A 15,304-nucleotide genomic window follows, 5' to 3' on the forward strand; every position below is an offset into this window, starting at 1 on the left:
CAATTTTCAAAAGTTGGGATGCAATTGACACTTTTTTAAAAGCGGGTACCAATTTGACACTCTAGTATCAAACTGGGTACCTTACGATTAATTAAACCATATTTTTTTTTCCTTAACTTTTAGTGAATTTTGATTTATTTGACATTTGAAATGCGTTTCATAATATTTGACTTAACATTAAAACAAAAATGTGTCAAACATCAAATAAATCGAACAAAATTTGATTAAAATGACTAAATTCATGTATTTTAAAAGATGAAGGACTAAATTGGTCCAAAGTTTCAAAATGAACTAATTTCAAAATTCACTGAAAGTTAAAGGACCAAAAACATATTTAACCCATTATAATTTTATAATTTATGATTTTAAAATTTTATTATTTTATAATATAAATTATAAAAAAAATTATAAAATCATAAAATTATAAATTTATAAAATTATAAATTATAAAAACATGAAATTATAAAGTTATAAATTTATAAAATTTTAAAATTATATGTGACGACAACTATGCAAGTTTACAAAGTGATACAACAAGATAATAACACATTAACACATTACATCACTAAATTAACAAAAAAAAATTAACCATGAAAACTAAATTCAAAAATTTAGATCGATTAAATACTCAATAAATCATAAAATTGATTAGGAACTCAATTTGAATTCTTAGACTAGAAATTTAAAATATAATTAAACCTTTAAATATTACAATTAAGTTAATATGATAAAAGGTATTTTATAACTTTAAATATTTAAGAAATTTATTAAAGAGTTGTTATTATTTTAATATAGTAAAAGGTATTAAATAACTGTTATTTAATATTTGAAGGAGTTGTTATCTACTTATTGATTCAATAATATATAAAGAGTTATTTAATGAATCATAATTTGTAGACTTTAATATTTATCAAATTACCATGCCAAATTAGTGTCTTCTGGTTATAAAATATTTGCTAATGCTTGTAGTTTTGAGAATTGCTTTTGACTATACAAATTTAGGATTAACACCTTTTTCTTTCATCTTCTGGCTTTCTGAATTAATATGTTTCTTCAACCGCCACTTCTTAAGTTCTTCTAATTTGTTTCATCGGTTTATATAAAACATTGCATAGATACTATAACAACTACAATTAATACTTCTCACAATAAAGCTACAATAATTTGGCTATAACAATGAACATCATCATATATAAAACAAACATACGAAAATTGACAACCTTACCTTTAATTCAAATATGCATATGAAAGGCTGGCCGTTTTCTGCATTTCAAAAACCTCAAAGAGTATAATTTTCATTAGGGTAAGAATTCCAAAATGTAAAATCTGCATTCGATAATGGTTTGATCTATTTTGTAATAATTATACGTGACATATACTTTGTACAATATTCAAAGTACCTTGATTCCAAATTGTTGTCTATTTTTGTTGTATCTAGTTTGTGACTGTACGTGGTTATTTTGATTCTGTTCAGGTTGGTTATGTAGGCATTAATCAAAAAAATATTAAAAAAAATTCAATAACAAGCTTCAGTTATAGCACAATTGAAGTATGTAGTGAAGAATAGACTTTGGATCTAAGAAGTCTATTCACCCACTTCTAGTTTTGAACAATTTTGAATTATTTTTAAAATAATAAAAAACAGGCTTTGATTAACAAAAGAATCATATAGGGGAATATATTTCGATGATATTGAGAAGTGAAACATTCATTGGAATAGGATTCGATTGTATTTAGAATCGAATCTTACTCCTGTTCTTCATGTTTTAAATAATTATGGATAATGGTTAAATATAGACTTTGGTTGTCGAAAAAATCGAAGCATGTAATGTAATTATAGGCTTCGGTTGCCTTCGAGAACTAGTGAATATTCTTTTATTTTTTATTTTAAATATTTTTGAATTGTTTTAGTCTTCCGGTTGTCTTACCAATCAAAGTATATTTTTTGAAGTATAAGCTTTGGTTATTAATTGAAGTCTAAACCTCCTTTTTTTTATTTCATATGGATATACTTCATTGTAAAACTGAAGTATAATGTTGAAAAATAATTGATGTCAAAGTCCTTCGATGTACTAATGAATACATTTTTGAAAACAGAAAAGGATGCCAGGGAAGTTTTATGGAGTGAAAGTTTGGCCATGGAATGCAAAATCAACTTTCAGTATTGATAAGCTTGATAAATGATAAATACTTGGTACTTAAGCTTATTAACCTTTTTTATTTGTCTTTATTTCATGTGTTCATCCGCAACACTCGCCAACCCCAGCCACAACTTAAGAGTTTCTCGTGTTCATCCGTCATCCCGAACCACAACTCAAGAGATGTTATTCCGCCTTCCAGGCATAACCAAAAGCCTTGTAGATCACGCCTATAGAATCAACAACCCAAGGTTGCAACAGCAAAATTGCCTGGCGGGAGACACGTACCGCTAGGCGCTGCTCACTTCCAGACCGCTTGGCGGGGGACGCGTACCGCCAGGTGCCAAGCGCCTCTGAACCATCAATTACTATAGCCACTGCCTGGCAGGACAGCCCACACCACCAAGCGCACGCACCCCAGTAGACCATTGATCCTGCAACTATCGCCTGGCGGAACGTCATTCACCACTAGGCGCCTCGCGTCATACAGAACCCCTCTGGAATAGAGCTATCGCCTAGCGGATTTAACTCTGCCGACAGGTGCCATACTAGTGCCTGCACTTAACCTCATTGTCTCCACTTTGCTATAGAACCTTATTATGACTAATACCACATCGATTTATACAACACTTATTCCCTACTCACACTCTAGCTCCTATTGTCTTGTAACAACACTCTCTTCCCATTCAAATCATGGAATTCACCCTCTAGTTTCTACATATCATCACCTAATGCTCTTATCCAATTACTACTTCCAACTCCCAAAAGTAGCACGAATCTACTTTTCCCAAAGCCAGCATCCCCTGCAACTCTCGCAGACATAAAATTTTCCAATTTACCGAGAAGGCGCCTGGTGGCAAGCCCCATGCCGCCAGGCGGTGCATACGGTTCTGGCGATTTCCCAGAATTCCCGCACCTGCACTGCTCCTCTCACTCCATACTACTCCAATCCAAATGTACCACACACTCCCACTCAATCCCGCTTCGTATGATATTAATTCGTAATCAAACCACTTCCATTAATTTCATGATACGATCAAATCCGACAATTTCCAATCCTAAACTAGCATTCATAGTAATTTCACTAATTTAAATCCTCAATCTCATGTAATTCAGCAATATAACAAACTCAGTTGATGAAAAATCTATGGAACCACGGTTTTCCTGAGTCAGAATGAACCCAAACACATCAAAACATCAAAATTGAGCCAAAATGACTCACATCGCCTGGTGGTAGTTCATCACCGCCAGACAGCTCAACAGAAATCCAGAAAAATTGAACAAAACACCAAGCGTCGCCTGGCGGTCGGGAATTTACCACCAGGCAACTCTTCTTTGGAAACCCAGAATACATTATGGTGGGTCGCTCACGGCCGCCAGGCGGTTTCTAGAAATTTTCCAGAAACCCAGAATTTTATGAACAAACAAAACATATGCATACAATTCAACATACATTTCATGCAATCATGCCTTAAACATAAATCTAACGATTAAAACTCCCCTAACCTGGTTTTCTTTGCTAAACTTTGACACTTGAAAGCTCTCCCTTGATCACCAACGACCCTCCTTGGTTCTTCTCAATTCAGCCCCCAAAGCTTCCCTCAATCCTCACCACTCTCTAATTTTCGTGCTCTGTTCTCTCAACTTAATGGCAGCCTTGCAAAACCTTCGAAAAGTGTTTAATGTGGGTGTTTATTGTCATTCATGGTTACATTATGGACTGTTTTTCAGCCACCTCTAGGCTGCCATTCAACTAGGGTTTCCCTCAACTTTTCATATTCAAGCCAAAACTAAATTATGCAAATCAATGTTAAACCATCATGCCAATTCATGTTTCTTGCTAATTAATATAATTCAAGGATTATATCATTCCATCACATGATCAACATATATTTAAAAATAATAACAAATTAATAACACACAATAAGCATACATAGGACTTAAACCCAAGTCCTTTCACACAACCAAGTATTCTCAACCATTTGAGCTAATACTTTTTAACGTCATACAAATTAGAATTAAATGTCATAAAGACTTCCACTACCCGCATTTATTAATTAATTATTTAATTAATTAAATTCTATGGGTCTTACAAAAATTATCGTCAAGGGCACTTTGGGACGAAACTACAATAAATTCTTCCATCTACTCGTGCGAATTCTTCAAATCCGTATACTATAGATGATTAGGAGTAGTTAATCTCCATTTTCATTAGGAATGGATGTAATGAATTCATACTTCATGTAACTTTTCCTATGCAATGTATTCTCTTTTGTATTCAATTGTTTTATCTTGATTATTAATGTATATGATAGGAATATCATGCTAATTGTTGTTACCAATTAGAGGTTTAACATATGGTTTAGAACTTGTATCTAAGAAAATAGAGTAAGTATGCTTTTAATATAAATGTGAGTACGTTAGAGTAAGAGTGGTCATGGATTGAATTTCTAAAGATCCAATCCATATCTATTTAAGATCCAAATAATTGGATCAGATTTTGGATCCAAATCTATTTTTGCTACATAACTAGATTGGATTTTTTGCTACCCACGAAAAAGCCACAACCCCTCTACTTCTTATGCCGAAGAAGATTGGAAAAGTGGATTTTCCAATTTTTTAAATTCATATAAACAAAATGGAAAACTGATCTGAAAAATAGAGTAGATATGGATCAAAATAAAAAGTAAATTTAAAGAAATGAATTTTTAATGAATCAGTTCAGACCAAGGGTAGAATAATTTGATGGACCTAGATTTTTATCCATCCCTATGCTAGAGATATATATTGAGTAATGTTATATTAATTTGATTCATGAAATCCAATCTTAGATTTCGTAAAGTTCAGTTATGAGCACTGTATTAGCAAAACTACAAGGGCTTCTTTTTCCTATTATCTCTAGACATTGTATTACATTTTTTTATTAAGCAATCGGTTATATTCTCTAAATAATCACTTTGCTGTTACAAAATGAATTTCTATTTAATATAATTTAATTATATCTATAGTTGACACTTAACTTTACAACATATGTTCTCATGTCGAAGTTGAATATATCAAGCATCCAACTTGTAAATGGTCCAATATCAGTCGGACAAAGGTGATACGAAAGGTCTTACAAACTTTAGGATAAGTTTTGATGATAAGAGAGTTTAATCTAATTTAATTTTCCTATCTAATATTCAATGTGTCAAGTCTTTAACGTGGAAAAGTGTAGGAGAGATTCTACACAGGTGCGGTTAAACGGTTTGAAAGACCTAAAACAAACTTAACAAATGAAGTCTTTTATTTAAAATTTATTTTTTAAGCTTTTTTTTATGTAAAATTACTTATTAAATTTTCATAATTAATTTCATTTAACATTTCTATCTCGATAGATAATAGGACTAATTCATTTAATCTTTCTTGAGATATTGTTGATCTTATATAAGTTTTATTTATCTTTAACTTTGAAAAACTCTTCTCGACAAAAACTACTTACACTAAAATTATTAACATTATTCTATAAGTTTTATATATACATTTAGAAAATAATTTATTCTTTTTATATAATTAAGAATGTCAATTGGTTTATGATTTTTCAAACCTATAATTTCCCTTAAGATATTTAATTCTAAAGTTAAATCAAATCCATCAATATCCAACGAATTATCATGTTTAAAAAAAAATTCAAGGTTTAAGCATTTTTCTTTCAAAAATGAAATATCTACAAACCATAATATACAAGACATTTGCTCTTTTTTGTTTATAGTTTTTTTTATGCAATTAAAGTCTTAATTCTTTTTTTTTTAATTTTTAAATAACCTAATTCAAAATTTCTAATTGACATATCTATATATTTTTATATGAAATAAAAAATGATAATATATAAAACACTACTAACGATAAATATATAAAATGAATGAATTAAAACAATAAAACATAGTTCTGGTTGTCAAGAAAATAAACTCGATGGTAGACTCGCAGTATCTTGAAGTCTCAACTTTTTTACAAACTTGCAAAGTTGGTTGATTTTAAGATTAATCATTAATAAAAATAATTATATTGCTCTTCTAAACTCGATAGTAAGTCTTTTTTTTTTCCTAAACTTGAATTATTTTTCTATAGAAAACTTAACTTTAAATTATGCTCTAATTAATCTATTATCCACCAAAATATTAAACCATAATCTAATTAATAGTTCTGCAAAAAAATTCAGTTTCTCCTCAAGATATATGCAAAAAAAAAAAAAAAACTCTCAAAACCTATAAATCTAAATGTATCGAAAAAACAAAACTAAGCAAAAGAAACACATGTCTAATTCTAATACAAATACAAAATAGAATAAAAATAACAACAACACAAATAGAAATAAAAAACATATTAACCAGAAGTGAGGATGAAAAAATTGATACACACGAACAACATGAGATTCGAGAGATTTAAGGGATGTAATTTTCCAAAACCCTAGAAAAAAGACAATTTTGGATTCTTTGATGGGTTTTTTTGTGTTGTTCCTCTATTGTGCCTTCATAATATATTGATTACTACTAATTTTGAGATTTTAAAATATATTAAAAAGATATTTAAAATACCAATACAGTGTATGTTTAATATTCAACAAAGGACAACACAAAAAAAAAAAAACAAATAGAGAATTTGGACTAAAAAAAGACAATTAAAAGAAAATAAAATAAGGAGAGGTAAAAAAAATTAGAAAGATAAAAGAAGAAAATAGAATCCAGATTGATTATAAGAAAATAAAGATAACTAATCATTCTCTCTTATAAACAAAACTATAATTTACTAAAAGAACATTTTAACTCATTAATTACAATTTTTACTATCAATAAAAATTAACATAGACTAATAATAATTTAATTAATTTTTTTTCCAAACATAAACTTATAATTAATTTAATAGAGCTATATTAGTAATAAATTATTTTTGTGAGACCTTTTTTATCTTAAATATAATTTTATAATTAGTTTAATAAAGGTATATTAATTAGTACTAAAAAAAATTTGAGGTCTTTTTTTCTTAAACATAATTTTATAATTAATTTAATAAAGAAATATTAGTGGTGATTTTTTTTTAGGCATTCTTGTTCTTGAGGCCTAAAGTCTAAAACGAGTGTTTTACTCTTTATCCTTGAACTAATCCTGATTCTACATAGAATTAAAATAAATTATATAAGTTTGTATAAACTTCACTTTATAAACTAATTTAATTTTTTTTTACCGAGAGTTAGACTTAAAAACCATTTTTTAATACTTGAAGATCAGTGAGTGACTTTTAACTCTGCCTAGCAAAAACAATTTATTTGGTAAAAATCAATGGATAATTGTCATCCAAAAAGAGAAAATCACATTTTCTATGAACAAAGACTTAGTTATCTATGTACTTACTAACAATTATATTCCGATGATTTATAAGTCATTATAAAAAAAAAAAACTTCATGTTTCTAATACTCTATTACCCTTGTCTCTTCCGGCTGCTTTCTTGATCCTTAAGATTCCTCTTCCTGCTATAAACCTTCATAACAGGTTTTTTTAGAAGATAGACAGCTGTGTTTTTTATCACCAATTCATTCCTAAAAGACAGAAAAATCTCCACCTTGTCTCCAGCTTCCAAATGAGATATTATGCCCTGCCAATCTGCATCATTAAAGGAAATGACCGTGTCTCGCTTGTATATCTGGATGCTGCACTTTGTGTAATTAACCAGTACGACACTAATAAGGCACTTAGTTGCTACGGTTTCAGGTGTTGATAAATACACAAAACACAAAGCCATTCCCTTCATGTCCCAATCCTCAGGCACAGTGAAATCCACTGAATGTCCCTCGCCTGTATGGGCCAATAAAAGAGGATAATTACCTCCTAGAAGAAAAGCATTACAAGATCCACTGGCTGCCAATCCCTGCAGCATTAGCAGAATATCTTAATTAGTACTTAATTAAAACAAATTTGGCCCTAGTTTTGTTAAATATAAATCAACTGAAGATCATCAGGATCAATTTATGTACGTCTTTTGTTGCAAAAAAAGGGAAAGAAAAGAAACTCCAAGAAATCCACCTATACCAGCAGGAAAAGGAACCCAAAACCGCCTTACCAAAGAAATGCAGGAGCCAAACTCAAGAACGTAATGCCGAAAAAATGATGCAAGAGATTAACAAAGAAAAAAAGAGGTAAACACAATTTGAGGTTCAACCAATGTTTCCAAAATCCAAGGGAGAGAGCAACTCCACCTTGAAAACTGGAATCCAAACCAAGATACAACGAAGAACACCTTTCTTTTTCACTTTTAAGATAATATCTCAGGAAAACCCCAAACCACTTGTTCTGGCTCTCTCTGATCTTTCCTCTCTGTCGACTCTATTCTTTCTGAGCTCCTTTTCGGACTTAAAAGAGGACTTTTTTTCACATTCAATTATTTTTTCTTATGAGGGGTCCACACTTTGCTGTATTTATACGTGAAAAGTGACAATGACTTTCACAACATGAAATTTGAACATACAAGAGCAAGAAATAGACTATCTGAATCGGACTAATGAAGAAGAATGCTACTTTCAGACGAAGCATAAGACAATACTCGTTTTTAGTAAGAAACAACATCTCTTAACTCATATCACAAGAAACACCAAGCAAGAGTAGCAGGAAGTAATGGAAATCAGTTTCCTAGTGCATAATATAAAACCAAATTGAACAAACTCAATAAAAATAAGAACTAAATTAATATTTAAGTCATTTTTAAATGAAGCTGTGTGATTATTATAGAAAGGAAAAGGTGCTAAAATAAGGCGAGTATTGAAGTTTCCTTTAGATACCTAGGATTATTTCATGTTGTCTTAATTAATATCTAAAACTAATAGCGAAGGGAAGTAGACAAATAGAAAAGGAAGGAACCTTAGTTATGCTCTTGTTGAGAGTATTGAAGTCTTCTTCTTGGTAGCTTCCAATTCTAATCCAATGAGATCTCAAGGAATTGTCTGAAATTTCTGATGTACAGGATGCTATTTCTAAGTCAGTGAAATGTACCCCTTGTACGTCATTCAGAATTTTTCTTACTTGTTTAGTTATTTGAAACTCCGTGTCACACTGCACCCAAACACTTCGAAGATTTAAAAGGTTGGTAAGGATCGGTGCTAGGTCACCCAAATCAATATTTTGCATATTCATGGAAACTAGAGATGCTGAAATGCCACATAACGGATGAATACAAGACAGGGGATTCATTGTTAGTGACATCCAGGACCTAATAATAGAAGGTAAAACATCATGGGATAATCCTTCATACCCACATGGGAATAGATATCCAATGCTTTTTGAGCTTACTATTGAAAAGGGCACTTGTTTCGCAACAGCATTTTCAGCAATTAGAGTTGTCAAGGATTTCATCTCCACTATATCTTCTTCCAATGTGTCAATCTTGGAACAACCAGATAGGATGAGAGTTTTCAAAGATTTCAACTTATATATCTCTCTCGGAAGACTGCTAAGGCTTGTACAATCCTTCAAATTTATCAGCACAATTTTACAGAGATCTCCAATCGATTTGTGTACACAGCGCAAACTTGGACAATATTTGAGAATGAGCTTTTCAAGATATGGTAGTCCAGAAAAGTTAGGGGTTTCAGTCAAGTACTTGGAATGACTAAGATTGAGGAACTTTAACATAAACAAAACCTACAAAAAGATAGCATTTAAAAAAAAGGAAAAAAAATGGAAATAATGGTAAATGTTATCCTTAGTTTAAGAGAAAAATGGCATGTACTACATACCTTGGGTTCTTTCCACAATTGCCTAAGATTACTGTGTTTGAAATTAATTGCAATTGCATCTTCCAGATAAAAGTTGTCAGGTATGTATTTTGAAGGAAACCCTTGCCAATAGATCCATCTCAATTGCTTAGAAAGATAACCATAATCTCCCGTGAGTTCTACATGGTGAAGTTGCAACAGTCTCAAACTACTCATTTCCTCGAAAGCATCAGCTTTAAAGCATTCTCTGTTCGTTAAATTCAATTTCAGAGTCAATCCCTCAATAGCATCTGTCCCCTGTGATGAAAAGACCAACGAAAAATTAATTGACAAAACTTAATAGTTAGCTAGGCAACACCTGTAATGCATATGAAAAGGAAAAGTCTTTCGAGTTTCGAAACTTACGGTACTATTTGTCAACACATCACGCACCTCCTCTTGAAACCATAATCTACTGCGCTTCCCAGGTTCTTTGTTTGAACCTTCGCGAATAATCTCTCTTCCCATGTCTTGTAGCAAATGATGCATTCTGAGTTTGTTGTTCTTTTCGACTTTTATGAGGCTACGCTCTAAGAGGACAGTTATTCCAATATCAGCAAATAGTCCACAACCATTTAGTACCTCCGTGACACACCCTCTGTCCTTACCAATAAAAACACAACATACATCAAGAAATATTTCCTTTTCCATTTGATCACATAAACTGTCAAAGCTTATCCTCAGTTTCTCTTGGACTTGGGTATTGGGACTTATTTTTAGTTTTGACAACACACTTCTCCACTCAATCATTGTCCTCTTACTCAAATAAGAACCTAGAACTTCAAGAGCTAGAGGTAGTCCACCACAATAAGCAACTGCATCTTTTGCAAGTTCTTTGAAATCCTCTCTTGGTTTTTCTTCTCTGAATGCATGCCTACAAAAAAGCTCAAGGGACTCATTTGCTTCCATTTCCTTCATTTCATAAACAAAATCAACTTCAAAACTCTTGAGTAAACGTAGATCTCTAGTTGTAATGATTATTACGCTTCTTTCACCCATCCACTGAGTATTTCCGCATAGTGCTTGTAGTTGGTCAAACTTATTCACATCATCAAGAACAATGACCGCCCTTTTTCCAATAAATCTGTTCTCAATCATACCTTGTCCGATTCCATTGCTTTGTATCTCCACCTTTACTTTCAGGATATCAGAAAGAAGTTTTTCCTGCAAACGAACAAGCCCTCTTCTTCTATCTGTTTGACAAACTTCTCTAATATTTTCAATGAAACTTTTATTCTCGAATAAACGATGAAGTTTATTGTAGATGGTTTTGGCAATCGTAGTTTTACCGGATCCTCCCATTCCCCATATCCCTATCTTACAAGAATTTCTGGTTCTTTCAATAAATCTAATCACTTCTTGCACCGGATGATCTAATCCAACAGGAAATTTGGTGATAGGCAAGGCATTGTAATCAAGATTGGCAATAACGTAGTTAACAATGTCACGCACTAGCTCAGCTTCAGTCCTTCAAGTGCAATAATAATTATAGATAAAACAGAATGGTCACTTAGTACCAAATTAAATCATTAAGTTCAAATATATGTCTCAGTTAAGAAAATCATAAAACATAAAAGTAGTTTGTTGGGTATATAAATTAATCCTTAACTAAAATTTAACTACCTCTTAAATTTAATTTTCAATGGATTAAGGGTTCTAGGATATTGGAGAACTAATATATAATTTAATGGATAAGTTAAACACAAAAAAAAAAAACATCGATTCATCCAAATTTACTTTAAAAATTAATTAATAGAAATTAGTTTTCTTAAACTTTTATTAAATCTGATTTTTAATTTATATAAAAATTAGATTTAATATATGTTTTAAATTAAAAATAAGAATTAAATATATTTTTTGTTATCAAATTATTTTTTTAAATTATGTTTCTTTTAAATTATATTATAATCATGTAAAACACTCTACATAAAACTTATAGGTTAAATTACTCTTTTGATACTCTATTTGTCAAAAAAGTTCAATTTGGTCCTCAAGTTTTTCGTTGTCTCAATTTGGTCCTCATTTTCTTAAAAATGATTCAATTTAGTTCTTGCCGTGTTAAAGTCAGCGCCACGTGTCAATTTCTGGTTTTTTTTTATTTTTTATTTTTTTTTTACACGTGTCACTTCACAATCGTGTCACGTGTCAAAATGACTCAATTTGGTTCCTATATTTGTTTTTAGTTTAATTTAGTCCCAACTTTTGTAAAAAATGAAGCAATATTGTCCCTCTTTAGATTGACACTTAATTTAATCTTTGTATACAACTTATGATAATATTCTTAATAAAATTGACGATTTTATTAAATATTTGTAGAAATAGTTTTAAACAAGTTTTTTTTAGTTTTATTATTAAACAAAGTTAAACCCCAAACTTAATTTTAAAAATTAACAATTTTGTTATCATATATAAAACCATTAAGTGTATCATATTATACAAACTTAGTGAAGATTAAAAATCAAATAACTTGTCACACATAAGTTTAGGAACTAAATTTTAAGTTCAAAACAAAACTAAAGTCTAATGTTTTTTATAGAATTTAAAGTTAATTTAAAATATTTATAGAAATATTTAATAAAAACGTTACTTTTAGTAAAAATATCACCATAAGATTTATAAAAAAGTAAATTTAGTGTCAATTTAAGAAAGGACAATATTACTTTATTTTTACAAAAATTAGGACTAAATTGAAACTGAAAATAAATATAGGGACCAAATTGAATCACTTTGACACATGACACGTGTAAAAAATTAAAAAAAATTAAAAAAACCAAAAATTGACATGTGGCTTTGATTTTAAACTGGTCAAACTGACCAAAATGAATCATTTTTAAGAAAATGAGGATCAAATTGAAACAACGAAAAACTTGAACCAAACTGAAATTTCTTGACAAATAAAGGGACCAAAAGAGTAATTTAACCAAAATTATATTATAATCTATTGTGTATCTTCATGTTATATATAAAACATTTCACATCTGAAAAACATATTTTAACTTATTTTATAATTAAGTAAACAATATAAATTTAGATTAAAGGTAAAATATAATTTTTAAAAATAATTTAAAATAACCCTAAAAATAGAAATAATTATAGCGAAGTTGAAGTGGTGATTGATTTACCTCCAATCCTTCGGATTCCACCCAGACAAATTTGCAGCGTCGGTGAGTGTGCGTCTCCAACTCGACAACGCGAATTCCAGATGTTCTCCTGCATAGCCACTTCTTGCAGCTGCTCGCAACGCATCTCCAAAATCACCCTTCTGCTGACGAACTTCGGATGGTTCAACATAGTAAAATACGGGCACAACTCTTAGGCCACAAGTTTGGCGGCACTCAAAGATTTTCTGAAGCTCCTCAAGACACCAGCTAGAATCAGCGTATCTTTTGGAGAAAACAACTATTGCTATCTGAGACACTTCAATTGCTCGCAATAGTTCTTTCAGCTCCATTCCCTTGAGCAGATTCTCCTCGTCAAGGAACGTTTTGACTCCAGCTTTTGAGAGCGAAGAATGGAGATGAGAAACGAACTTCTTGCGGGTGTCTACCCCCCTGAAATTGATGAACACGTCGTATATCCGTTCGGATTTGGATGATGGTGAAGAAGAGTCGAATGCCATCGGTGGAATTGAGGTCAACGGCTCGGAGAGAAAGCAATGATTCGAAATAGAGAGATGATGATCTATGACTTACAGACCCACCACACTTTTGATTTATGAGTTAGTAAAGCTTAAATTATTTTGAAATTTCTAAATAGCTATCCGAAGTAAAAAAGAAATTAAATTAATTGAGTCTCTAAATTAAATATGGTGATCCGAAATTGTTTAGAAAAAATATTTGTGACGATTTTCAAACTTAAAGGGTTAATCACTTCAATAAAATTAGTTGGTTTACTCAAATATTTAAATTTCAATAAATTAGAAAATAAAATGACTCCCTTCTCAAGCCCATCCTTTCAATAAATATTAAAGCTGACAATTATTTTATTAAATACTTAAATAATTAATTCTAAAATGTTTTTTTACATAAATTCACCAATTTATTTGTTTAGATTCATGTTAAATATCATTACAATTTTTTGTATATTAGCAAATTTGAAACATATTATTGAAAAAGGAAAAAGAAATCAAACCAAATCCATATTAAAAAAATACAAAATAAACACGGTACAAAGAAAACTATACAAGTGTTGGGTTAAAATAAAAACATAGTTTTTTTTGGTTAATTACGTTTTTGCCTTTCAAGTATCGAGCGGTTTTAGTTTTCGTCCATCCTTCAAAGTATTGAGCGATTTAGTCACCTTTAACAACGAGGTTAATTTATTTTTTTCACAACAGAGTAACGTGTCAGGATCCTGTTTTAAGCCATGTCTAATGTTTGATTTGATTGGCACATGGAAAATAAAACAACAAAATTAATTTTTTTTGCACGTGAGTTATGCTGCAGAACAATTACTAAACAACACTGAGGACGAAAGAGGTTGCTCATGAAAGGGAGTGTTGTTTTCACGAAGCCCCTGTTTGAGTTTGGTATCATAATGGTTTCTACTTGATATTGCAGATAAATTCATATTGTAACTATTTTAAATAGGTTGATGAAGGAGAATCGGAAATTGAAGGTCATGTAAAAACAAAAACCGAAGAAAATGAAGTTTCATTTGAGAAGGATAAGGTTGTACTGATGAAGAAAATTGATAAGTTATGCTACTTTTATTTGATGTGTTGTGGGCATTAACACTTTTATTTTTTGTATTGTTTTTGTTAAAGATTAATTGTAATTAGTGTTGTAATATTGGTTAGTGCAAAGTAATATGGTACTTTAAATTGTATCAGTGGTGTACTAAACCTATGGTACTTTAGTTTGTTGGATATATGAATTATCCATCTAAGAAGTTGTATTGCAATTCATGATTTACTTTAGTTTTAAATTAGTTTATTTGTGAAGGACTCAATAATGCAATTATAACTAATAAAAATCTCTTTAAAATACACGTTTTAATTAACTGTTATTACGTTACGTTTTATCAGTAATTCCCAGTAATTACGACATAGCACATGACTGTAAGGCAGAAGAAAATTGCTCCATCCACATTATAAAAGAGAGGTTTCATGATAAAAGTCATTACACCAAATTATGAAAAGCGTAGTCAATGAATGAAATATACTTAAATGCATCATTAACTCCAATATCAAAGCATCCACGAATATCCAACCTAATAAGCAATTACACTTTATATAAAACAAACGTGGTCTATAGCATTGAAATGAATAAAATATTGTACATCAAACAAATGGTCTGTATCGTAATATCTTGGTCGAATATTACTAATTTAAGAAAATAAGAAATAAGAACCATAAGAATCTCGCATTTAAATAAAACATTTTTC

The 15,304-nt window shown here is 30.5% G+C and overlaps 1 protein-coding gene across 2 annotated transcripts; it reads right to left on the reverse strand.

Annotated features, from left to right (window-relative positions):
• Window positions 1-7,458: 7,458 nt before the first annotated feature.
• Window positions 7,459-13,621, reverse strand: LOC114167038 (disease resistance protein RPV1-like). Of its 2 annotated transcripts, XM_028051949.2 has the most exons (5): window positions 13,042-13,615; window positions 10,286-11,387; window positions 9,902-10,177; window positions 9,027-9,806; window positions 7,459-8,040 (listed from the first exon to the last, which is right to left on the reverse strand). In XM_028051949.2, exons 1-5 carry the CDS (start codon window positions 13,536-13,538, stop codon window positions 7,594-7,596), a joined length of 3,102 nt encoding a protein of 1,033 aa, XP_027907750.1. In that variant the 5' UTR covers window positions 13,539-13,615; the 3' UTR covers window positions 7,459-7,593. The 2 variants fall into 2 exon arrangements, with proteins under 2 accessions (XP_027907750.1, XP_027907752.1); XM_028051951.2 differs by lacking the exon at window positions 9,027-9,806 and having other exon boundaries at window positions 13,042-13,621.
• Between the last annotated feature and the right edge of the window lie 1,683 nt (window positions 13,622-15,304).

The sequence above is a fragment of the Vigna unguiculata genome, chromosome 10, assembly GCF_037176805.1.
Source record: "Vigna unguiculata cultivar grain cowpea cultivar isolate G323 ecotype 2 chromosome 10, ASM3717680v1, whole genome shotgun sequence".
Lineage (NCBI taxonomy): Eukaryota > Viridiplantae > Streptophyta > Magnoliopsida > Fabales > Fabaceae > Vigna > Vigna unguiculata.